Source organism: Macaca thibetana, chromosome 13 (assembly GCF_024542745.1).
Source record: "Macaca thibetana thibetana isolate TM-01 chromosome 13, ASM2454274v1, whole genome shotgun sequence".
NCBI lineage: Eukaryota > Metazoa > Chordata > Mammalia > Primates > Cercopithecidae > Macaca > Macaca thibetana.
Genome location: NC_065590.1, coordinates 73728480 through 73753716, shown reverse-complemented (window position 1 = coordinate 73753716; position 25237 = coordinate 73728480). Strand labels below are relative to the sequence as shown.

At 40.9% G+C, this 25237-nt stretch overlaps 1 protein-coding gene across 11 annotated transcripts in view; it reads left to right on the top strand.

Annotated features, from left to right (window-relative positions):
* Positions 1 to 25237, top strand: part of RASGRP3 (RAS guanyl releasing protein 3) — a 129159-nt gene that overhangs the window by 53784 nt on the left and 50138 nt on the right. For 6 of the 11 annotated variants that reach the window (XM_050754961.1, XM_050754957.1, XM_050754960.1 and 3 more), the window contains one exon: positions 22054 to 22755. In XM_050754961.1, coding sequence (XP_050610918.1) covers positions 22743 to 22755 — 13 coding nt within the window. In that variant the 5' untranslated portion in view covers positions 22054 to 22742. Of the gene's footprint in view, positions 1 to 22053; positions 22756 to 23794; positions 24895 to 25237 lie in introns of those variants that run through there. The other 5 variants (XM_050754958.1, XM_050754962.1, XM_050754959.1 and 2 more) reach the window with 2 other exon arrangements.

Below are 25237 nucleotides of genomic sequence, written 5' to 3'. Positions count from 1 at the left end.
GGGGTTTCACAATGTTGGCCAGGCTGCTCTTGAACTTGTGAGCTCAAGCACTCCTCCTGCCTCAGCCTCCCAAAGTGCTGGGATTACAGGTGTGAGCCACTGCTCCCAGCTGACACATTGCTGATTAGGACAGAACAAAGGATCTTTAGGTCATAAGTCATGGGACAGTTGATCCTGGGACTTGGGAAGTTCATTTCTCTGTTTCTGGCTTTTTTCATCTTCAAAAACTCAGGAAAAGAGAACTGAAGGCATCAGAGCAGGCTGATCTGTTACACCCTTGCTGCCAATCTGATGACTATATATCTCTGATTTGTGAGATTCTTTCTCATGTTCCCCTTACTAACTATTAGCCATGTTTGTAACCACGTTCTTTTTCTTCCTTCTTTCATATTGTAACTGGAACCCATCCGCTTCCCTTTGGTTATCTTCTCTTCCTTCTGAGTTTTCAGCTTCCTCTGCTAGATTCTCCTCATCAGTGCATAGGTGTGCTTCAGTAACTCTCATCTTATAAAAATATCCTTTGCTTGCCACAACCTCTGCCAAATTCTCTTCACTGCAATTCTAAACAAACTTGTTGCGCTCATATTCTACACACGTTATCTTTGTTTCTTTGCTTCTCATTTACTCTCGCACTCACACCAACTTAGCCTCTGCCCACAGTTCTGTAAAACTACCTTTGTCAAGGTCACCAGTGACCTTCTTGTATTAAATTTTTAAAAAGCAGATAATTTCCCCTTCTCCTCTTATTTAACTTCGCAGTAGCATTCAACATGATTGACAGCTTCAGCTTCCATTCTATCCCTGGCCTCATGGCACAGCGTGCTTTTAAGTTTTCCTTCTCTTTCTCTGACAGGAGCTCCTCAAGATGCTTTGCTGCTTCTCCTCCCCTCTCTGACCTCTACATGTTGCAAAGCCCAAGGCTTAAGAGTGGGTCCTCTAGTCCTGCCTCTTCATACTTGCTCCCTGAGCAATCTGAACCATTGCCATGGCGCTAAATGCTGCTCACCTGGTGATAACTCCCAATTGTAAATTCCATCTCAGATCTTTCCCTGGAGTTCCAATTTGTATATGTAACTGCAACTCAAGATTCACACATAGTTTCTCACCTGGCCTGTTTAATTCACTGCTGGATACCCAGGCCCTGGCATAATGTCTGGAAGGTAGAGATATATTTGTTTAGCCAGCAAAGAATGATTTGGATAGATTTGGATACTGGGCCTAAAACAGACACATTGTTTTTTTCTGTGACAGGGTAAGAGTTAGCTGCTTTTGTTGTCAGAGTTACACTTTTATTATATTAAAAGATAACACTTAGACTAGGCAGGTGGTTCATACCTGTAATCCCAGAGCTTTGGGAGGCCGAGGCAGGTGGATTGCTTGAGGCCAGGAGCTTGAGACCAGCCTGGCCAACATGGGGAAACCTCATCTCTACTAAAAATACAAAAATTAACTGGGCGTGGTGGTGCATTGCCTATAGTCTCAGCTATTTGGGGGGCTGAGGCAGGAGACTCACTTGAACCTGGGAGGCAGAGGTTGCAGTGAGCCGAGATCGTGCCACTCTACTCCAGCCTGGGCAACAGAGCGAGACTCTGTCTCAAAAAAAATAAAAATAAAAAAAGTAACACTTAAGTGTCACCCAGAACAAAAAAGAAACAAGATACTATTTAATAACTGCTTATTGGTTGACGGGTAGATTGATTAATCAATTGGAAATGTATTAATACTTAATCTTTTTGTATTCCAACTTATTTATTCATAACATAGAAATAATGCTATTACTTGCCAAAGCATTTTAAAGGACAAAGGTAATTGCTTTTTAATATCCTGTGGAGAAAGACACTAACTACATACAGAATTGCACACAAGATGGTGTAGAGATCGCATGCATTATCAATTTCCTTAGTCTGAGGACTACATTGCATTTGCGTCCAAACTCCTGTTGTTTGTGAGCCAACAAAATATCAACAGTCCTCATTGTTATAAGTCTTATTTGAAAGCTACCATTGGATAGTGTTTTTGTGATGTGGCTAGAATTATATAATTGTTTATGCAGCCTTGTAGCCATCTCTTAGCTGCCCTGCACTGAGAGGTGCCAGGTGAGGATGGTGGACAGCACAGCACAGTAGCCCCTGGCTGAGGCCTAGGCTAGAGCACAATGGACTTTCTGGCATCTGGCCAAGGTGCTGAAGGGTAACGGGGGTGAACAAAGTGGAGAAGGAGGCAACTTCATGGGCAGGAGTCAGGAGTAGTAGATCTAGACCTGGACAGGATCATAGGTACTTCTGCAAAAGAGAAAACCTGTTTTCAGAATTGAATGTTCAGTCTGAGGTTGCTCATGGAATCTTGGGAGGAGATGAAAACTTCAGTATCTTAAATTTTTGTGACTCCAAACAGCTGATGGTGAGAATCAGGAGGTGAAGTTATTTTTCCTCCCCTTTTGCATTGGGCAAGTTCATTTGCTTTAAGGTAATAAAAAATAACATTGAGTGGTAGAACCTCAAGAATACTGATTTCCCTTTGTCTTCTTCAGAAATCCTCTGGGGCAATTGGCCTTTGTGTGTTTGAGTAGAGATTATGAAACTTTTATTACAGACCCCCTTCGAGCCCCCAAGGAAGGCTATGGGCCTTTACCCTAGAAAGAAGCCCATGGACACAAATACACAAAATTCTGTGTATGATTTCAGGGTTGTACAGATCTCCGATCGTTGGTTGGCAGCCTAGATGTGGACTGAATTTTGTGCCCCCAGCATCCACATGTTAAAGCTCTAACCCCCAGTGTGACTATATTTGAAGAAGAGCCTATAAGGAGGTAATTACAGTTAAACAAAGTCACAAGAGTGGGGCTGTAATCTCTGATAGGGCTGGTGTCCTTATAAGAGGAAGGGACACCAGACTTCTCTCCCTCTGCCATGTGAGAATACAGGAAGAAGGTGGCCATCTGCAAGCCAGAAAGAGAGTCCTCACCAGGGGCTTCTCAGCCTCCAGAGCTATGAGAAATAAATTTCTGTTGTTTAAGCCATCCAGTCTATGGTTTTTTGTTATACCAGCTTGGGCTAAGACAGGTCTCTATCCTGGAAGCTGCCCTGGCCTGTAATGTAGCTGTGCTCACGCTTACCGATCCATGGAGGGACCAGGATGGGGAGGGGAATGTTCCAGTGAGTGAATGTTCTGGGGAGGTGTATGAGAGCCTTGGTACACCGAAGCAGGTCAGCCAGTAGTATCACACCTGGCTCGCTCTGCCCAGGCTTCATGAGTCCGCAGTGACAGGGTGAAGTATGAAGGTCACCCAGAAGGATGATGTGCCATCATGCTGAGTGTGTACCTCTTCTTTAGGTGTTCATTTCACTGGGCTGGTTGTCTACTAGAACCAAGGGGCCTCTTTGAATTTCCTTTTAAGCATTTAATAAGAGGCATGCATCCTCCTAGACACAATCATCCATTTAGTAAAGTAGGCAAGTATCTCCGCACGGCTAAGATTGGAGCCACCTGAGCCCTAAACAACTGATATGTGGGAAGCATTTGCTCCAGACAAATCCACTTACCCCATCCCTATCCCTCTTGAGAAAGCTGCCATTGTCTGATGTGGGTAGAATTTGGGGACAACGACAGTGAGAGCTGCAGTATGCAGACTAGCTGGTCCAACACCTGGGAGAGCAGGGGCAGAGTCCCTACTGGTGCTGTCAGAGTGAGTTTGGACTGTGCAGAGGAGCACTTGAAAGTCTTTTCTGGAATAGTTAAAAAGAGAAGCCAAGGTTTGAGTGGCTAAAAGAAACCAGAAAAATCTGTGGGATTCAATGTGATAGGAGTAAATGAACAGTGTCAGGACCCAAGTGTTGGAGCCAGAGAACCAATGGTTTGTGCCAAGACCCATTTAGAGTTCCCAGACTCCACCTTCTCAAGCTCACCTCTACCAAGTCACCTTCACCCATCTCACAGACATCCAGACCTGCTTCAGATGCCCGGCACCCAACAGCCAGGGATTAGAGCTTTTTATTGAAATCCCTGCTATTGTTTTAGACCAGACTGCTGACTTTAAAAGAAAGGCTTTGACTAGGAGAGATGACCACAATAATCTTTACAAAATTAAAAAAAATAGGTTCCCTTGAAATCAGACCAGTGAGCAGAAATTCCATGACTGATGATAGCATATAGCTGTTTCATTTCTCCATATCAGAATGGCCAAAGGGTGACTTTGTGTCAGAAAACCCAGATGTTTTTAAAGCAAGTGCATTAGTTCAAAATCAGCCTACTGCCTTATATACTTTTTATGTCTTAGAGGCCTCAGTATGAATCTGGATTCTATAGAAGTTCACTATGATGGAATATTTTCCTTTCTTTCATGAACTCACCATTTACAACTTAGGCAAATCACCTTATCATTTTGGCCTTGGGGCTCTCCTTTATAGCATGAGGTAGTTAAACTGGCAACTAAGTAAAAAATCACCTTAAAAAGTGGAAATATTCCGTGTCGCCTACTAGCACAACTTCTTTCTCTATTGGAGCTACGGTTTTCTCTGTGTAGACTAAAAACACTATCAGAAGACATGAATGACCAAGATGATGAAACCAGGTGCTTAGACACCAAGGCTCACAGCTGCACTGACCAGTAAATAACCCTTCCCTGGTTTCTGGTTTTTCTTTTTAGAGTAACAAACAACAACAAAAGTAGAGTACCAGTTCAACTTGTATAGTCTCTAATTATACAAGTGACTCATTCTAAGGGCTAGAAATTATCCTACAGGAAATTATCCTGAAGGGTCTACAGTGATGAATATCTATGATTTCCTTGAGTCTGACATGGAAAAGTAAGCTGTGACTTGTTGTAGTCAACAAATCCAAACCGACCTGGAGAGGAAGTGGGAGAGAGTGGAACTATATACTCACTATAGTGTGTGGAATCTGAAAATGTTTGCCTCTAAGCAGGAACAGGTACATATTTTTTTTTCAGGTAGCCCAATGTACATTCTAGTTTCTCTAAATGTTTACAAAGTAAAGTACTGAGGGGGCATTGGCACCCAGTCCCCTGCTCTTTAGAAAACGTTAATGACTGCCTATTTTGCTGATTATGATAACTTTTTCTATTAATATAAAAGAATAAACCAGAAATCTGAGGAAACTCTAAAACTTGAAGGCAATCTAGACATGTAGAGGATATTACAAGTGGAAATAAATAACAAAAAAAAATTAGAATAACAAAGCTTGACAAATGCTGCAGAAATCTCCGAATTTACTTTCTTGTTCAGGCAAGAGGTGAAATTTGTCTTGCAATTTGAAATTACGTTTTGAGTAAACATATGTCAGAAGGCTTAAGTAAGCATAGTAACTGTCTTGTCATTCTTCCTTGTCCAGTCCACAAACAGTAACATTCCAAAGATCTGCACTTTGAAAGATCCTCCTTAGCTTTTGCATCTGTGGTGTCAGTAGGCAGCCCAGTGAGCCTGAGCTAGCACTTGTAAGTGCAGATGTCTACGGCGGCAATCCCTAACTTTTTGGCACAAGAGACTGATTTTGTGGAAGAATATTTTTTGATGGACGGGGCAGGCGGTCGGGGTTGGGAAGATGGTTTGGGGATGAAACTGTTCCACCTCAGATCATCAGGCAGTAATTAGAGTTTCATAAGGAGCACACAGCCTAGATCCTTTGTATGTGTAGTTCACAGTAGGGTTTGAGGTCCTTTGAGAATCTAATGCCGCAGCTCATCTGATAGGAGGGAGGGCTCAGGCAGTAATATTCCCTCACCCGCATTTACCTCCTGCCATGGCCTGCCGGTTCCTAACAGGCCATGGACCACGCCATGGCCCAGGGGTTGGGGACCCCTGGTTTACAGGACCAGGAAGATATTATAATGATGTAATGAGTGAAACTAATTAGGAATAAGAAAAATTCTGGACAAGACATGGTGCCTCGTGCTCGTAATCCCAGCACTTTGGGAGGCTGAGGCAGAAGGATTGCTTGAGCCCAGAAATTTGAGACCAGTCTGGGAAACATAATGAGCCCTCGTCTCTTAAAAAAAGAAAACAATTATTTCTGTTTGGAACAAGTGATAGTTCACTTTCCTCTTAAATCTACTAAAAGAGAAAAGGCACTTAATGGGATGGTAAATGGTAATGTCACTTGGTCTCAATTTGGGGAGACAGCAGAAGGTAGGAGGGACTTTGGGGAACTGGGAGTCAGTCAGTTGCTGCTCAGCTCCATCCAAATGTCGCCTCATGGAGATGCAGCCCTAAAATTAGCAGAACCAGTTTTTCCACAAGAATCTAGAAAACTGGATTTTTAAAGTAAAGGTTCAGATTTGTAAATTTTCACAATTAATTCAAAATTTTTGAAACTCTGTGAGAGCCAATCCTGTATGGGCCTAACAAAAAACATACATCTAAGGGCTAAATCTGTTTATAACCTGTAGATGCTGAGTGAGGTGGAACTTATTAGCTTGCACCATCTTCGATTTGGAGAAAGTACAAAGATTCGTGGTTCATTATTTGTATGTCTTTAAATAGGCTTTATCAGATAAAGAGAAAAAAGTTTAAAAAGCAAGGCATTTGAGGACAATGTTTATAGCGTGTGGACAGGAACTCTGCTCTTGCATTTCATTCCTGAAGCATCAGAGCCAGAGTTCTTGGGTTAATATGGAATGCGTGATTTTTTTAGGATCCATAGCACATTGAAGTGAGATATTGCTGATGTCAGGCTTATGGCATCTGTAGTCATCTTGCTGTGAATATGGTCCTTAATAAACAATTCATTAGAATGATTCAGATAGGACCTATGTTACAACAAAGATATGGAGATATGGATATATCTAGATGACATGAGGAATTTTCTAGTTGTCAAAAAATAAATGTTTGGGCTGGGCACAGTGGCTCACACCTGTAATCCCAGCACTTTGGGAGGCTGAGGTGGGTGGTTCACTTGAGGTCAGGAGTTCAAGACCAGCCTGGACAACATGGTGAAACCCTGTCTCTACCAAAAAATACAAAAATTAGCAAGGTGTGGAGGCGCATGCTTGTAGTCCCAGCTACTCAGGGGGCTGAGATGGGAGAATCACTTGAATCCAGGAGGCAGAGGTTGCAGTGAGCCAAGATTGCACCATTTCGCTCTAGCCTGGGTGACAGAGTGAGACCCTATCTCAAAAACAAAACAAAACAAACAAAAAAACAAACCTGTACTCCCATCACATTGCTTTAGATGCATGAAAGCGATACGTTTTGGGTCTTGAGTATTTCTTGACATTTCAAGTGTAGATACAGCTTTAGATATTTCAGCATTTTTTTCCTACTCATTGATTTTTTAATGGTAGCTTTTTTCTTTTTCTCCCAATTCAAGTACGTAGTAATAAGTTACTGTCAGATTTGTACATTTTAATTTGTATTTTTGTTTCAATAAATAATAAAATAGTTTGTGTTACATTTAGTAGTAGAGAAGTATCTTTTTACCTAAATGCTTGGTGAATACTTTCAAGTTTTGCATGATTAATAGTTAAAGGGTGCTACGATAATCAAATAAACATATATATGCCCCGTTTCCTGACCTAGAGATTAGAAACAAAGTTTGAAAGGAAGCCAGTAGAAATGAGATATTGTGGTGAGATAAAGATTGGCAAGGGTCTAAAACTGTGAACTTGCAGACTTGTGAAATCCCCACAAATTACCACAGAAGCTGATGAGGTTCTCTTTTTAATTTTAGTCCTAGCGTGGTTTCACTTACTATTTCAACTCTTCAGCATCCTTATTATGACTAGTAGATCTGTTAGCAAAACTTCCGGTGGAAATGTTTTTGTGTACTATCCACTCCCCCAAATTGTTTTAGGGACATTAATAACATGACATGCATTTATTTTCATTCCACAGAAGAATAAATGCAATCTCCAGATTTGGATCACATTCAAGATTCATTGGTCTATTACTGACATTTCTAAATGTATCTACTGAAATCTCCTGCTCTTTAACCTCTTTGTGGGAAGATATGTGTCTTTGTATGCCCTTGAGTACTTTCTGTGTGTGCTTAATAAATACCTCTTAAAAATTAGATAGTAAATTGATCAATAAAGATATCATTGAATGGTTTGGGTGGTATGCCCAGAGATAGCTAATTTTAACCTACCAAAATAATGAATAATACAGAGTAAGAAGCATATTATAGAATTTTCATTTAAGAAAATACGGATTAAGTCATAGCAGAAATGGGATTTAAAACTAGTTCTCATTTCGTGACACAAATTTCTAGCCTACACTGCCTTTTCCCCCTTCCTTTCTCCAGTCCTTCTTTCCTCTCTTCCTTCCTTCTTTCCTTCCTTTCTTTGCAAAATGGGTATATGTAAGTAATATATATGTGGCTTATGAATTTGAGAGGAGTGACAGAAATAGGAATCATTGCATCCCTAGGTAGAGGGCAGCTTTTGGTCCCTTACCAAGATAATAATAACAGCAGCTAACACTCATTGAAGGCTTACCATGTGCCAGTTAATAAGCACTTTATCTATTATTAACTTATTTAGTTCTCATAACAACTCTACAACACAGACATCAGTATTATTCTATCATAGAGATAAAGATACAGACACACAGTAAATTAAATAACTTGCCCCCAAACCACACAGTTAAAAAGTTCAAGAGTTGAATTTGATCCCAGTGGTCTGGCTGTAGAGTCCAGGCTCTTAACCTAGTTCTAAACTAGTTCTCATTTCATGACAGAAGAACTCATTAAAGAACGAGTACAATGTGTAAGGCCCGCAAGGAAGGGCTATGGTGAGTTATGTCACATGGGCTCTCACAGAAGCTTTAGTTATGATGTTCAGAACATGATAGTCCCTCTCTCCTTCAAAATGAATTTTTTTTTTTTTTTTTTTTTTGAGGCAGTGTCTCACCGTGTCGCCCAGGCTGGAGTGCAATGGCACGATCTTGGCTCATTGTAACTTCTGCCTTCCAGGTTCAAGCGATTCTCCTGCCTCAGTCTCCTGAGTAGCTGGGATTACAGGCATGCGCCATCACGCCCAGCTTATTTTGTATTTTTAGTACAGACAGAGTTTCACCATATTGGTCAGGCTGGTCTCAAACTCCTGACCTCGTGATCCGCCTGCCTCAGCCTCCCAAAGTGCTGGGATTACAGGCGCGAGCCACCGTGCCTGGCCCAAAATGGTTTTGAGTGAAAGAATGAACAAATATATGCTTTAATCCCAACTTGAAGACCTCACCATCCTGTGAGCATTCCTGCTTTTCCGTGCCTCCCTGCCTTCTTCAGTGCCATTTTCTCTGTGTGCAGCGTTCTCCTTCTGCTCCCTGCCCAGTGCATCCCTGCTTGTGTGGCCAGGCACAGCTCGGTTCCGTGAGTCACCTTGTTTTTACCTCTCTCACAACTCTTTCATAATGCCCTGGATCGTAACTTCTGTCCATGTGTGCCCCCTCTCTAGATCCTCAAGCCTCCGAGATCACATTCTGTGCCTGACATATACTTGTACCTCTGCCATGGTGTTAATCACAGTGTCTGGCACAGAAATAAGTGTTTATTCAACAGATAAGAAAGTGACTGGAGAAGTATTCACTGTAATTTTATTCTCTTTAACAATCTGTAATACTAAAAATTGGAAAGCATATCTTGAAATTGCATTATGGGCCTGTTAATATAAAAGGAATAAACATATTCAATAATAAAACATCAAGATAAGAATAAGGTTAGGCTCATCTCCAACCCCCTCCCATTTCTGACCTCTGTTCCCCTCCTAAGATTCCTCCTAGCCCTATACTGAACAGTGAGTCCCTCCCTAAGGCAAACCACCTATCTCCCTGGCCTTGTCCAGACATCTAATCCTCACTCTATATAGTGATTGAAACCCCAGTTTTTGGCCAGGCGTGGTGGCTCAATCTCAGCACTTTGGGAGGCCGAGGTGGGTGGATTGCCTGAGCTCAGGAGTTCGAGACCAGCCTGGGCAACATGGTGAAACCCCATCTCTACCAAAAATACAAAAATTAGCTGGGTGTGGTGGTGCGCACGTGTGGTCCCAGCCACTCGAAAGGTGATGAGGTGGGAGAACTGCTTGAACCCAGGAGGTGGAGGTTGCAGTGTGCCAAGATCACGCCACTGCACTCCAGCCTGGGCAGTGGAGTGAGACCCTGTCTCAAAACAAAACAAAACAAAAACCCGTTTTTGGTGTCTCAGTGCACAATGTTAATTAAGTAGCAAAATCTCGGCATTTAAAAACTCTGAAATATTTACATAAATGATTTGACCCAAATCACTTGTAAGGGTCAACTGATTTGGGTCAAATCACCTATGCCTTGAGCTATACTCAGAGAATTATATGCCGCATTAAAATATCAAATCCAAAAAAAAAAAAAAAGAGAAGATAAGATTAGAGAAGAAAATTAAAGAAACCAATTTGAAGTTTAGAGACCATGTCAGAAGAATATGATGGCAGAGAAAGGTAGTCCTATAAAGATATCAGGCATACTTCTGGGCTAGGGGCTAGAAAAAATACAGTTTTGTTCTTAAGCCGGTGGAGAGACCAACAGAACCATTCAGTAACATAAATTTTACAAAGCTAAAGGAAGTCAGTATGCTGAGTGCCAAAATCTACCTGGAAGGGTGAGGAGGGAGGAGGAGATTTCTGGAAAAGTGAGTAGGGGATTGCCAAGCGTAAGTATTGGGAGAGGAGAGACATTCAGAAGAATAAAGAAACAATGTGTGCAAAGCATGGGGTCTGTGAAACCGGAGCTCCCTTTCACAGCAGTATCACGTGTGCTGGAGTAAAGAGAGGAAAGAGGAAGGAGGGAATGCAGGGGCAGGCTTTGTATGCCGTGGAAAGGACTTTCTATTTGTGTAAGACCACAGGAAACTGTGGAAGAATTTTGGAGAGAGGAGTTCCGCAATCACTCTGATAATTTGGAAAGATTGATTTGGCCCCAGGAGAGAGGGGAGATAAACAGGAAGTGAGAACCCATCTGGAAGTCTGAGGAGTGACACATTGTGGTGGGCCAGGGGAAACGGGACAACAGCTTGAACCCAGGAGAGGTGGTGGAGATGAAGGGCAGTGGGGGAGAAGAAGAGACAACTGAGAGGTAGGTGATCAGACTCGGGCATGAGGGATGGCAAAAGAGGGTGCTAGGAAATCTAGGGTGAGTCCCAAGTTTCTGGCATGGAATACTGGGAGGCAGGTTGAGCCACAGACCAAGGAAGAAAATATACGAGATACAGCAGGTTAAAAAAGGGAGAAGCGGGTGGGTGCCGTGGCTCATGCCTGTAATCCGAGCACTTTGGGAGGCCGAGGCAGGCAGGTCACGAGATCAGGAGTTTGAGACCAGCCTGGCAAACATGGTGAAACCCCATCTCTAATAAAAATACAAAAAGTAGCCGGGCATGGTGGCACATGCCTGTAATTCCAGCTACTCAGGAGGCTGAGGCAGGAGAATCACTTGAACCTGGGAGGCGGAGGTTGTAGTGAGCCGAGATGGTGCCACTACACTCCAACCTGAGCAATGGAGCAAGACTCTGTTTCAAAAAAAAAAAAAAAAAAAAAAAGTGAGGACATATTCTTTATGTCCTTTATATTCTGCCTAACTCATTTCCAAAGTGACTGTACCATTTTACATTCCCACATATCCTTTAATTAATTAAAACTATTTCATTGAGACATAGTTTATATACCATTGGAACCTACCCCTTCAAAGTGCACACTTCAGGCTGGGCATGGTGACTCATGCCTGTAATCCTAGCACTGTGGGAGACCGAGGCAGGCAGACCACCTGAGGTCAGGAGTTCAAGACCAGCCTGGCCAACACCGTGAAACCTCATCTCTACTAAAAATACAAAAATTAGCTGGGCGTGGTGGCACGCACCTGTAATTCCCAACTACTTGGGAGGCTAAGGCAGAAGAATCGCTTGAACCCAGGAGGCAGAGGTTGTAGTGAGCCAAGATCACGCCACTGCACTCCAGCCTGGCGACAGAGCAAGACTCCATCTCAAAAAATAAATAAATAAAATAAATGCACAGTTCAGTGGTATTTAGTGTATTCACAAGGTTCTCCAAATTGGATAGCAATTTTATCACTCCAAAAGAAACGGTGAACCCACTGCAGTTACTCCCCATTCCTGCCTTCCCTCAGTGCCTGGCAACCACTAATCTCCTTTCTGTTGCTATAAATTTGCCTATTCTAGATATTTTCTATAAATGGAGTTGTACAATATGTGGCCTTCTGTGTCTGGCCTGTTTCACTTAGCATAACGTTTTCAAGGTTCATCTATATTGTAGAATGTATCAGTACCTAGTTCCTTTTTATTGTTAAATAATATTCCATTGTATGGAGATACTTCATTTTGTTTATCCATTTATTGATTGATAGACATTCGGGTTGTTTTCACTTTGCAGAAATTATGAATAGTAGTTATGAACATTTTTCAGTTCTCTTGGGTATGTACCTAGGAATGAATTTGCTAGATCATATGGTAACTCTATGTTTAAGTTTTGGGGGAGCTGCCTAGCTCATTTCCAAAGTGACTGTACCATTTTACATTTCTACTAGCAATGAATGAGGGTGAGATACAAAAACTTACCCAAAAGTTAAGTAAAACTTGCCCAAAGTCACATGCTAGTAAGTAGAAGAGCTAGGATGCAATCCCAAGTCCGCCTGTCTCCAAATCCTACTCCCTTCCTCTGCAGTTCACGTGTAGCTGATCTCTGGTTTGGAGTCATTAACATGGAGGTGTAGTTGAAGCCACTTCTGTGTATGAGTTCAGCGTGGAGACCTGAGAACCGTTGGCAGTTTAGAGGCTAGCAGTAGGAGAGGAGTCTGCAGATGAGACTGAGAAGGTATGACCAGAGGTATGGAAGAAAAACCAAGGAAGAGATGTTGCCAGGAAAACCAGCCAAAAGGAGAATTTAAGGGAGGGTGTGGTCAAGAAGTACTATACTGCGGCCGAACCTTAGCGTAAGAAGACAATGAAGAGAGCTTAGCGGGTATAATGACTTTTGCCAGAGTAGTTTGAGTGGAGTATGAGGGCAGAAAGTAGAAGGGGAGTTAGACAGAGCTTGATTTGGATGGTCTAAAGAGAGGATCAAATAGAACCAGCAAATTCTACTTGACTGTGAGGGATGGGAGAGATGGCCAGTAGAGGGTTGCTAAATTTTGTTTGTTAGTGTTTGGTTTTGGCCAGAAGGCACTTCACGTTTACCTACATAGAGGAAACACAAGGGGAGTTACAAGCTAGAGGAAGGAGAAGTGGTAAGACACATGAACTCTAGACAGTTACACCAAGGAGCTGGTGAAGAGAGAAGAAAGGCATGGTGCTGTTTCTGGGTGGGGGGATGGGAGGGGGGTGCAGATACCTTCATATGGCAGGTCAGGGGAAGTTAGTTCACTCTGGGCTTTCCTTCATTTGTCTTAATTTGCTCACACTTTAGTAAATTACAATTCATTAATTCCTCCTTTTACAACCTACCAACAACATCCTTATTCCCATTCCTTGGTCTCCTTTAGCTGTCTCTTTTTTTTTTTTTTTTTTTTTTTGAGACTGAGTCTCCCTCTGTTGCCCTGTTGCCTAGGTTGGAGTGCAGTGGCAGAATCTTGGGTCACTTCTCACTACAACCTCCGCCTCCCGGGTTCAAGGGATTCTCCTGCCTCAGCCTCCCAAGTAGCTGGAACTACAGGCACGCACCACCACATCTGGCTAATTTTTTTGCATTTTTAGTAGAGACAGGGTTTCACCATATTGTTCAGGCTGGTCCCGAACTCCTGACCTCAGGTGATGTGCTCGCCTTGGCCTCCCAAAGTGTTGGGATTACGGGTATGAGCCACCATGCCCAGCCTTCCTCTAACTCTTCAACCTTTACTTTATGGAAAGCTAGCTGCTTCTCCCTCTATCTTCTTTCTCATTCTTTGTCTCTCTAGATGCACTAATGAGTCCAAAATACCCATCAGAAACCCTAGTTTCTCAGAGTTGTGGCATTTCTGAAAGCTAATCTGGCCTGCTAACAAACCACTTTATCAACCTCTAAAATTCTTAAGAACTCCCAAGGTTCTCTTTTAGTATTTTGACAGACTGTTTCCCATATGTAAATCTGTTATTACTCCACTTATAATATTGTTCTAATGGAAAATATATATTCTAAATTTCAAATAACCACTTTACAAATTTAGTTGGGAACATTTCACAATTTTAGGACTTCCTTTTTTCTCACTGTGATTTGTACTCTTAAAACATTTTTGAAATGAATTTTTTTTATTCTGATAAGGAGGGCAGAGTAGTAGTCTTTATCTCATGTCAGAGATGATGAAAGTGAGCCTCAGAGAAGTTACATGGGACCTAAGATACTACATACATTTTCTAGTCACTTGTATTTTCTTGTTTTGTAGGTATGGACTGTGAGTTCTTTTCAGGAGTAAGGTGAAATTAGTTGATGTCTTAGATGGGAGAAACACGGATATCGTTGCCTCTTGAGATTTGTTTTTCTTTTAGAGAAAAGAAGAACCATTTGCTGCAGGAAAAACAACTGAAATAAAAGGGAATGACAAAGTCATTAAGTGGAACCTTCTAATTATGGGCTTCAAGCTGTGTAACTTTATTTGAAAGCACAGAAATAATTTTAAACACACTTTTTTTTGTTTCTGTACTTTACCGTTAATTGGTTCCAATAAAAAGTCTAGCTCCAAATCCCTGATTTCAGAAGTAATTTCAAACTGAGACGTTACCATCCCATAAAAGAGTACTATAAACACATGGGTTTCTAAATAGGAGCAAAATGTTTTCGCTTAGATAATAACATAGTACAGTTTCTCTTAGAAAAGAGAAATTTATATTACATCTTCAATATCTGTGTATACAAAGTTAGTGTCTAAATGGTAAAGGAAATCTTTATTAAAGCTTATCACTGTCAATAGTGAAACTGGATAATAAAATTAATAATAAAAATAAAGCAGCATTGTGCAACCCCTACGCTTTTTACAATCCTTTCATTTATTCGTACCTTTAAAAATATCCAAAGATGGTTCAGAACTCAATGTATCCCTACCTGACCCCAAACATTTTCTCTGTCATCAGCTTTTAATCTAAATATTGTTGTCTCACGTGTGTTCTTATTCATTTTTCACATAGTGATAAATTTCTGGATTGCAAATTGCATTTGTCTATCCTATGCCTAATTCTGGAATCATGTTCAGATATTTCCAAACACCTCACTGTCTGACACTATTGGACTTAGCCTGTATTTTCCATTGTAATTTTGTGACCCATAAAGCTTAGTATCTTTCCTGTCAAGAAGGCCTCCTAGATCTCCTTGGGTGGAATTCGGTCCCATTTCTGTGCTCCTGCAATGCCCTGGGCATCTGTCTCTGTCACCAGACTTAATGGACTCATTGGTTTATAATAACTGATTTATATTATGTCTCCTGCATGGGATTGTATGCTCTTGAGAATGGGCTGTCTACACCTCCAGCCTATTGCTATAAACATTGTGTTTAATGTTTAATAGACAATAAACGTTGGCTTTTGTGCCCGCCAAACTAATGCCTTTCTCTGAGAACCTGCAGGTCCATTTAAAGGCAGTCTTTCATTATGTTAGTGCTTCTTGCTGCATTCCTGTGTAGCGACTTAAAATTCCTGTTTTCAAATCCTTTCCCTTGTTTTTCGTGACAGTCAGCTTCCACTCCCATCCTAGAGTGATGGTAGTTTAGGAGAGATTTTGTGGTCCAGGCTATGCCTTCTGTTCACATTCTCTTGCTTTTTAGAGGCTTTCTATGTAATGTCTTCATTCTCTTGGAGCCTCTTTTGTGTAGATTCTATCCTTGGAGATTGTCATCTGGATGCAGTGGGATGATCCCTAAGAATTTTACTTATGCAGTTGTTAAAAATGCCTTCCTGTTCATAGTGAGCACATGAGGCAGAGCACATTGGTATTGGCACCAAGTACTAAACAGAAGTCAATAACCAGCTCAGAGTTCATCTCACAAGACCTCATTGCATTTTTTTGCGAGAATTAAGTAACAAGCAAGATTTAGCCGCATTTTAGTTATTGCTAGATTGTTTGGGAGGGGCCTGGCCTCCCAGAGTTTGTTGGGGAAAAACCTCAACACAGTGACCAACATGAAGAGCACCTAAATGATTCCTCCTCTTCCTCCTTCTCCGTATCATCATCATCAACACCATCACCACCACCATTATGATCAGCATCAAATCCACTCTGAAGGAAAGGAGTAAGGGAATGTGACTTTATTTCAGGGAATTTGAGACCAGGTACCTCCAGAGCATTAGGACCGCAGACAGGATTCTTTTTTTTTTTTTTTCTGAGACAGAGTTTTGCTCTTGTTGCCCAGGCTGGAGTTCAATGGCCCGACCTCGGCTAACCACAACCTCCGCCTACTGGGCCCAAGCAATTCTCCTGCCTCAGCCTCCTAAGTAGCTGAGATTACAGGCATACACCACCATGCCCAGCTAATTTTGTATTTTTAGTAGAGATGGAGTTTCTCCATGTTGGTCAGGCTGGTCTTGAACTCCTGACCTCAGGTGATCTGCCCACCTTGGCCTCCCAAAGTGCTGGGATTACAGGCATGAGTCACCATGCCCGGCCAACAGGATTCTTAGGAATGTAATATTGGCATTTTTGAGAGAAGAAAATATTGATCTTTAAAAAAATGATTTTCCTAAAGTTTAAAATGTTAACTTCTGAGGTTCAAGTTTCCTAGTTCTGGGTCTTACTTTGAGGTATTATTTAGAAAGTGAACACTCGAGTTACTGTAGTAGGTCATAATCCTTCAATGTGGTTGAATGTGTCCATCTGGAAGCCATCCAACTGCAGGTGTCTAGAACGTGTATATATTATTTCCCTGCTATGTTTGGCTGCAGCCAAATGCAAGGAAAATATCCCCTTGGTGGGACTTTGGAATTTCATGGTATTTATTACTAAAGCTTCTCTAAGATTCTCATTTCTTGTTCAACTTGTGGCAGGTAGCTGTAAATATGTTGGTTTGATTGCCAATATTCAATACCAGTAACCAAGAAAACATAAATAAAATGCAGTTAAGCCTTATTACTTGTTACCAGAAAATGCAGCGAGGTCTTGTGAGATGAGCTCTGAGCTGGTTATTGACTTCTGTTCAGTACTTGGTACCAGTGATTCCCTGAGTTGCCAAGCTTGCTGTAATAGTGAAGGTTATTCATTTTCAGACAATAGGGGCCAGTGATAGGATGCTTACCAGCCAAACAGAGGGAATAACAAACCTTTGTGCTAGACAATGTCTGGAAATTGATCTAATGGGCAGGACTTAACAACAGCTAAAATTTTTGTGGGTAGTTGAAAAACATAAACTTTGGAGATGGACTTCGCTTTGTAACTTAACTAGTAACATGATACTGGACAAGTAATTTAACCTCTGTAGGCCTCAATTTCCTTATCCATGAAATGGAGAAAATAAGACTTAGCTTTCAGGGTGTTAAAACATTTCAAGATAATGTAGGTAATTTTCCCAACATTGTATCTGTCACATTACATTGCCACCAACAAATGGTATTTGTAGATGCTGTTATTACTTCATTTTCTAAAGTCCAGCACAATGTTGATTATTAATTCCCCATTAACTTAGTGAAATCTCTTTTCAGGATAAAACAGACAAACAACAAAAATATTAAAATCTAGGAAAATCCTATTATCACATTAAATAAACACACCCAATGCAAGAAGGACAAAAAATTTCTTTTAGAGTTGAAAATTACTGTATTAACCATGGCTCCTTCCTGCTGTCATTGTTAAATAACCCTTGGATATACTGCTTCAACATCCATAAATATGGGAGATTTTAGTCTTCATGTCATCAGTTGTGATCCATTTACAATGAATGAACTTTGCCATGAGCACCGGGCCCATTTCTTATATTCGTACTATCCCAGTAGGTTTGTGATAGAAACAAGTTTGACAGTGATGACAGTATGACTTTGGTAGAGCACACTGGGAAGAACACCTGATTGAAGAAAATGAAGTAGAAAGAGAAATCCAAAGAACAGAGGAGTGAACTTGAAAGGAATGAGCAGGCAAATTTAAACAGAAACAAGACCAATGCAGAAATAAACAAAGAATTTCAAATACAGTCAACTGAGGCCAGGCACAGTGGCTCATGCCTATAATCCCAGCACTTTGGGAAGCCAAGGTGGGCAGATCACTTGAGGTCAGCAGTTCAGGACCATCCTGGCCAACATGGTGAAACCCCATCTCTACTAAAAATACAAAAATTAGCCGAGCATGGTGGTGTGCACCTGTAAACCCAGCTACTCGGAAGGCTGAGGTAGGAGAACTGCTTGAAACTGGGGGGCAGAGGTTGAAGTGAGCCGAGATCACACCACTGCACTCCAGCCTGGGTGGCAGAGCAAGACTCAGTTAATGAGAGCATTGGAGAGTGTGAGTGGTGGGGCAGAGATACAGAAAGCCTATTAGGGAAGGTGGGGATCATAAGAAAGGTGGCTCAGGTGGTAGTTACCAGAATGAAATATTTTGGATCAAGTCAAAGGATAGGAGAGAAATGAATCTCTCTCTGTTGCCCAGGCTGGAGTGCAGTAGCAGGATCTCGACTCCCTGCAACCTCCGCCTCCCAGGTTTGACGATTCTCCTGCCTCAGCCTCCCAAGCAACTGGGATTACAGGCATGCACCACCATGCCTGGCTACTTTTTGTATTTTTATTACAGATGGGGTTTCACCATGTTGGCCAGGCTGGTCTCAAACTCCTGACCTCAAGTGATTCACCCTCCTCAGCCTCCCAAAGTGCTGGGATTACAGGAATGAGCCACCGTGCCTGGCCCATATCTGGATTCTTCCAGCTGCAGAATGGAGAATACATTGTAGTAAAGACCTATACTGAGGATGGGGAAACCAGTTAGTAATTGGTTAAAATCGTTCAGGCAAGAGATGATGGTTGTCTAAACCAGCATGTGTCCATGGAGATGGGAAAGAAGTGGTTGGTTGCAGAATTTCTTTTGAAAATAGATTCAGAAAGATTTACTGATCCATTGGCTATGGGGAACGATCAGAATCAAAGGTAATTCCCAGATTTCTAGCTAGATATTTGGTTGGGTGATGGTGTTATTCTCCTGCAATTGAGAAATTGAGAGTGGAGGGGAGGAGAAGGAAGTTTATGGGAGGAAAATGATGAGTTCATTTTGGCCGTATTGATTTAGAGATGCCTGAGACTCCAAGGAGAAATTTTGTTTTCAATGATTTCCCTTGATCATATCAAGGAGAAATTTTGAGTTAACTTCTAGATATCCATTACAGACTTCTGAGTTAAGACCTGGGCATCTTTAAGTGCTAAGATTTAGCAGGAAAAATAAATATTGGAGGAAGAGGCAAAAGAGTGAGAAGTTAATTCATGTAACATGGTCCCTGGGAGGACAAGAGTAAGGGATCCATGCACAGGTGGAGGGATGACCTTGAATAAAGAAGAGGGCCACTTCCTCCAATGCAATAGCAGGAGAGACCCCAAAAAAGGGCATTCATGTAGGTAAAGTTGTCATTTTTATGGAAGGAAGTCAAGGAAGTTTCTGTCTGGCAACTTCCGTTTACTCTAAAAAGGAGACACAGTCATCTGCCAGAAGGTATGATGGATACAGTTCTGAGGTTTATCAAGAGGAGAAAATGTACAAAAGCCATTGTGAAAAGAGAAGAAAGGAACCAGAATTATCGGGATTATTTCTGTCAAGAGTAGAAGGCTGAGGTTTCTCTTCTCCTGGAGGTTTTCTTTTGTTTGGTTGTTGTTGTTGAGAGGAAGTTTAGTGTTCCTTGTTCTTTGGTCTATTGTATCACCCACCCATGTCATGTTTCTAAAATTATTTCAGATAACTTCTGGAACAATGTATATAAACCTCCCCTGCATTCAAGAAGCAATTCTGAGTTTTTATTATTATGATCTAGTCACACTTTCCATAACTCCGAGCCTCGGAACTAAAACAGGGCTGGCATTTGTTAGGTGGTGTCCTCACCAGGGCACAGATCCTAGCTCCCATTTCACCCAGCTTTGCTTGATATGGTGAAGAGGGCGTTAAGATACCATTGGAAATGAAATAATAAGAAAATCAGGCAGGGTGCGGTGGCTCATGCCTATAATCCCAGCCCTTTGGGAGGCCGAGGTGGGTGGATCCTTGAGGTCAGGAGTTTGAGACCAGCCTGGCCAACATGGGGAAATGTCCATCTCTACTAAAAATACAAAAATTAGCCAGGTGTGGTAACACATGCTTGTAATCTCAGCTACATGGGAGGCTGAGGTGGGAGGATCACTTGAACCTGGGAGGCGGAGGTTGCAGTGAGCTGAGATCACGCCGCTGCACTCCAGCCTGGGTAACAGAGCGAGACCATCTCAAAAAAAAAGAAAAAAAGAAAATCCAGATATGATCATGCCACTCTCCTTTCAAACAATGGCTTCCTGTTGCCCTTTGGATAAAGTATATACTCCTTACTAAAGCTTACAATACTGTCATGGGCTACTTCTACTGACTTTTTAGTCTCATCTCTTGCCATAACTCTTTAGTCATTCTAAATGTCTTTTCGATTTCTCGTAATTGCCATCTTCTTTATCAAGCTAAAACTCCTCAGGCTTCTAGACTAAATTAGTGCCCCTCCCTACCTGCTCTGTGCTCCATAGGATATTTTATTGTAATTCTTCCTTTCATTCTTTGCTAGACTATATAGGCAAGGATTGTGTCTGCCTTGCTTATCCATTTATCCTTCCCTTCCCCAACACCAGCCCCTTCTGCCAGCCACTCTAGTGTTCTGTTCAGTGTCTGGTGTCTAGTAGATCCTTGGTAAGTATTATCAAAAAAATTAATTATCTTTCAGAGTTTTTCTTATCATTTCATTTACTAAACTCAATCTCAATTCTCCTATGGAGTATCAGGTAATATAATCACAGAACTTTTAAAAAAATCTCATGTCTGTGGTGATAAAGAGAAATTAAGTTTGTATATTTCCAGAACAATGAATGCTGACATCTTTGGCATTAATCTTTAAGACTTCAAGGTTTGTAACAATTACCACTTGTTTTATAGTCATTTAGAAAAATCTCTTTGTCTCCATATGGAGGTCGTATAAATGTAAAGATATTTATGTAGTCATTTATGCATAAAGATAATAACTGCCATTAGCAGTGAAGGATCTTCAAGAAATTCTTTTATCTTGCAATAGAGATAATATGATAGACAAGACAATCGTTGAAAGTTCTAATATGGCCAACATCATTTCAAAACGATTTGTTAAACACTTACTAGTTACAGTATTTCACCTTATAAATCCTACAATTCTAGAGCCAGGAGAAAGCTTCCCTGTCATTTTGGCATACTTCCTAGACACCGTCTGGGAATTTAGTCTACAACATCTCTGACAGTCATGACCTAACTTTGACTTGAGAACCTTTGGGAATTGGAGTCCCTAGCTGGTGAGGCTCCCTGGCCCACTAATAGGTGCTCCAGTGTCACCGTATTTTTTCTTAGAATATCTTTTCTCTTCTCTAAATGAACATCTCTCTCCCTGTCACTTCTACAAATTGGTCCACTACTTCAGGCCTCAACTTAAAAGACTTTTAATATGAGAAGGGAAGAAGTAGTGTGAGCCTCACATTGAGCACTCAGCATTCTGTAGGCTCCATGATGGATTCACTTTATGTGACCTCACTAACTCCTTAAGCAGTCTAATAAAGTACACAGCATTATGGCATTTTACTCAGAGATAAGTCAGACTTTCCCCATTCGGTTACCTAATGTTGAAACCCAATTTTTTTTAATGGAGAGGTTCTGAGTCAAGAGCCTGGTATGCTCATTTTTATCTGTTAATGATCAGTTTCATGGAATTGGCTTCCTTTTATTATTTCTAAAATTGGGAGCACAGCTCTTATTGTCTTAGGCAACCTCAGAAGGATGTTTTTTGACAACAGAGGCTTCACAAGTCATGTTAATGAACGTCCTTTTGCTACAGGAACATATCATAGCCTTTGAAATCACACCCAACAAAACTCTATTGCCCTTTAAAAATAATACTTTTCTTTTAGAAATAATTCAAACCCTGGGAGAAATTTGGCTTATTGTGTCCCTTTCAGACTTGGGAGAAAATGTCTATGCTGGAGAGCAATAATTTTCATCGCAGCCGGAGAGCACCTATCAACACTACGGCAAGTCCTAAACAAACAGCAAGTCCTTAAGTCCCCATTGGGAGACTAAACAACCTGCTCTAAAATAACATTGACATTCGTGTTGAGACAATCAGTAGTGATTTAGGGTCAGAGTTTAGTGATCACGACCACAGACCGTTTTAAGTATTTACTAACATTTCAAAGTCAGTGTTTGGAAATTCTTAATGAGTAATCCACTGATAAAAGTACATTTGCATGAAATAGTCGTTTATACTATGTGTGTAGAACTTGGCTTTGTCCCATGTGTGGGTTTTTAATAGGCTGAAAAAAGCTTACTTGATTAAAAAAAAATTGTGTTACCAAATAACTATTTTGAATATTTGCCCTTGTTAATTGATGTTGTGGGTGAAGTTTAGACAAAATCTCAAATACCACCTATAACTCAAAGTTTTTGAAAATGCTTTAACACAATGTGGATTCTTTGGGGTTATCGTGATCTAATTCTGTACGGCGGCTTCTTTCTGTTCTTTTGTCAGGTTCTCCAAAGTACTTACCATTCAGGTTGAATAAACCAGTTCTACAGACTGCTTCTTCTGTGCATTTCCCAATGGTGCTAACTGCCCTTAAAATTATTTCAGATTTGGAACTCTATCTGTATGGAAACAACAGGTAAGTATTTCTTTAAATTGTCATAAATTATGTAAGAATTCTCATAAAAAAATAAATATGCCTAGAGAAACTAAAAGAAACATGCTATGATGTTAATAGGAGTTATCTTTGGATGATGAGATTAAGGATAACTTTTTCCTTAATGTCCTATTTTAAATAATAAGTGTATATTGCTTTTGTAATAAAGAAGCCTTGTTTTGAAAAAGGCAGTTGTAGACACAATAATGTCCACACGTAGGAAATGAGATCTCAGGTAAATGTGCAGGTGACAGAAGGCGGAGCAGAGACTCAGACACATCTACTGATTGCAGAAACAGATTGTAACCTGATAGCCTGGCCCACCTGGCCCATGATGTGCCAGTTTCTTTGCAGATCAGAAATATAACCCTAAACATGGTGATGAGTCTTTGGTTCCAGGTTATCTCTAACCCCTTATGGGGACGTCAACACCTTCCCCAAACAGCTCAGTTGAATAATTTTGGTTTCGAATTGAGAAACAAGTTTAGTCTAGGCCTATTTGTTCTAAGTAATATGTCTACTGTTCAGTGAGTAACAGGATAAAAAAAAAGTCTGTATACACCTGAAGGTAATCAAACTTGTTAATTGTTCAATCTTGACTTTTAAGGGTACTGATAGAGTTGACATTAGAGGAATCAGAGAAGTTCTGCCCCAGAATGTCTTGGAAAAGGCAAGTTCTCATGATTAATAGAGGCGATTATATTAAGTTTAGAAAACTGGCAGAAATTTTTGTTCCAGTGATGTTTACTTAAAGCTGATTTAGTAAACAAACTTTAAAAATAGTCTCTTAAAAGCCTGTAATCCCAGCACTTTGGGAGGCCGAGGCGGGTGGATCACGAGGTCAGGAGATCGGTATCCTGGCTAACATGGTGAAACCCCGTCTCTACTAAAAATACAAAAAAAAAAAACTAGCCGGGCGTGGTGGCTAGTCTCACTGATGGCGTGAAAGGCGGAGCTTGCAGTGAGCCGAGATCACGCCATACTCCAGCCTGGGAGACACAAGACTCCATCTCAAAAAAAAAAAAAAAAAAAATAGTCTCTTAAAAATATATGGTATCTATACACACTCACATAAATATACTCATATTCAAAGACAAACCTGTGACAAGTTTCATGATATTTATTTCCTCATCCACTAATTCACTCGTTCATTAATTTAGTGAATAATTTTTGAGTATCTTTTATGTGAGAAGCAAAACCTTAGGCGTTAAGGAGTATACCAGAGAACAAACACAAAAATCTCTACAATCTTGGAGCTTATGTTTATGGCACTACAGAGATTTAAAAACAAATAAACAAGTAAAACATATAGTTTGTCAGATAGTGTTAAGTGTTATGAAGAAAAATAAATCCAGGAAGGGCGGTAGGACATGCCAAGTGAGAGGTGGGTGAGAGCTGAGAGGTGCGTTGTTTTAAATAGGGCAGGAAAGGCCTTACAGGTAAGGTAACTTTGTTGAAAGATATAAAAGAGTTAGTTCCAGATGACTTTAATAATCTGCTTTCACAAATCATTTGAGCAGCAGAATTGGGAGAACATTTGATCCAGCGTTTCTGCTGTTTTTATTGAACACTTGAAATAACCCTTTATTTTATGTTCTAAGAATGGTACCTTCAGCACAGGAATCTGGTTCTTTCACAGAATGAATAGAGGGCAAACATTTTCCCCCCAGAGTTATGTGCCTGGTGAACAGACTCATTCCAATGTCACTCCAGTGGTCTCACTGAACTAATACAACCATCATATGGACATTAGGTATTTTTTCCTATTCATTCACATGTTTGTTTTCTGAAGTTGACTATGAGCCTGTTGAAGGTAAGAATGGGACAATGATTTGTTCATCTTGGCAGCCTCAATGCCTAACCAAGTGCCTGGCATAGGCCAGGTGCTCAGTGATCGCCAGTTGAATAAATAAAGTTCGAGAGTAAAATAGACATTGACTTTCAACAGCTCATGAGATGAATCCTCAATGGCTGCATTTACCTACTAAAATATCTGAAGTGGATAAATGTCTTACATCATGACAGCCTCCGTCCTGCTCCAAGTCCTGTGGGGACCTGGCATCAAGGACCTGCTCTGTAAAATCAAGTGATGATGTCTACCCAGCAGTGATGCTTTTGAGTGTAAGCAACTAGAAGAGGCTATTGCCAATCATGTTTTCCTCACAACAGTGCTGGCAAATGGGATAGCTGTCATCCCCACATATTCTTTCTACCTCTGTAACAGATAATCTGCCTTACATCTTCTTTCTGAGATGATGTGGAGGAGTGATACCCTTTACACTAGATTAGCAGGCAAAACTATGATGGTTTGTGATATCCATGCTTGTAGAAGTAGTAAGAAGAAAGGGAACACAGACGCTTTATTTTATAGTGGAGTCCTCATTCTAGGCCTTAATAATTGTATGGTTTTGGGTAAGTTGCTAAATCACTGTGAATCCCATCAACTCATCTGTTAACTGGAAAT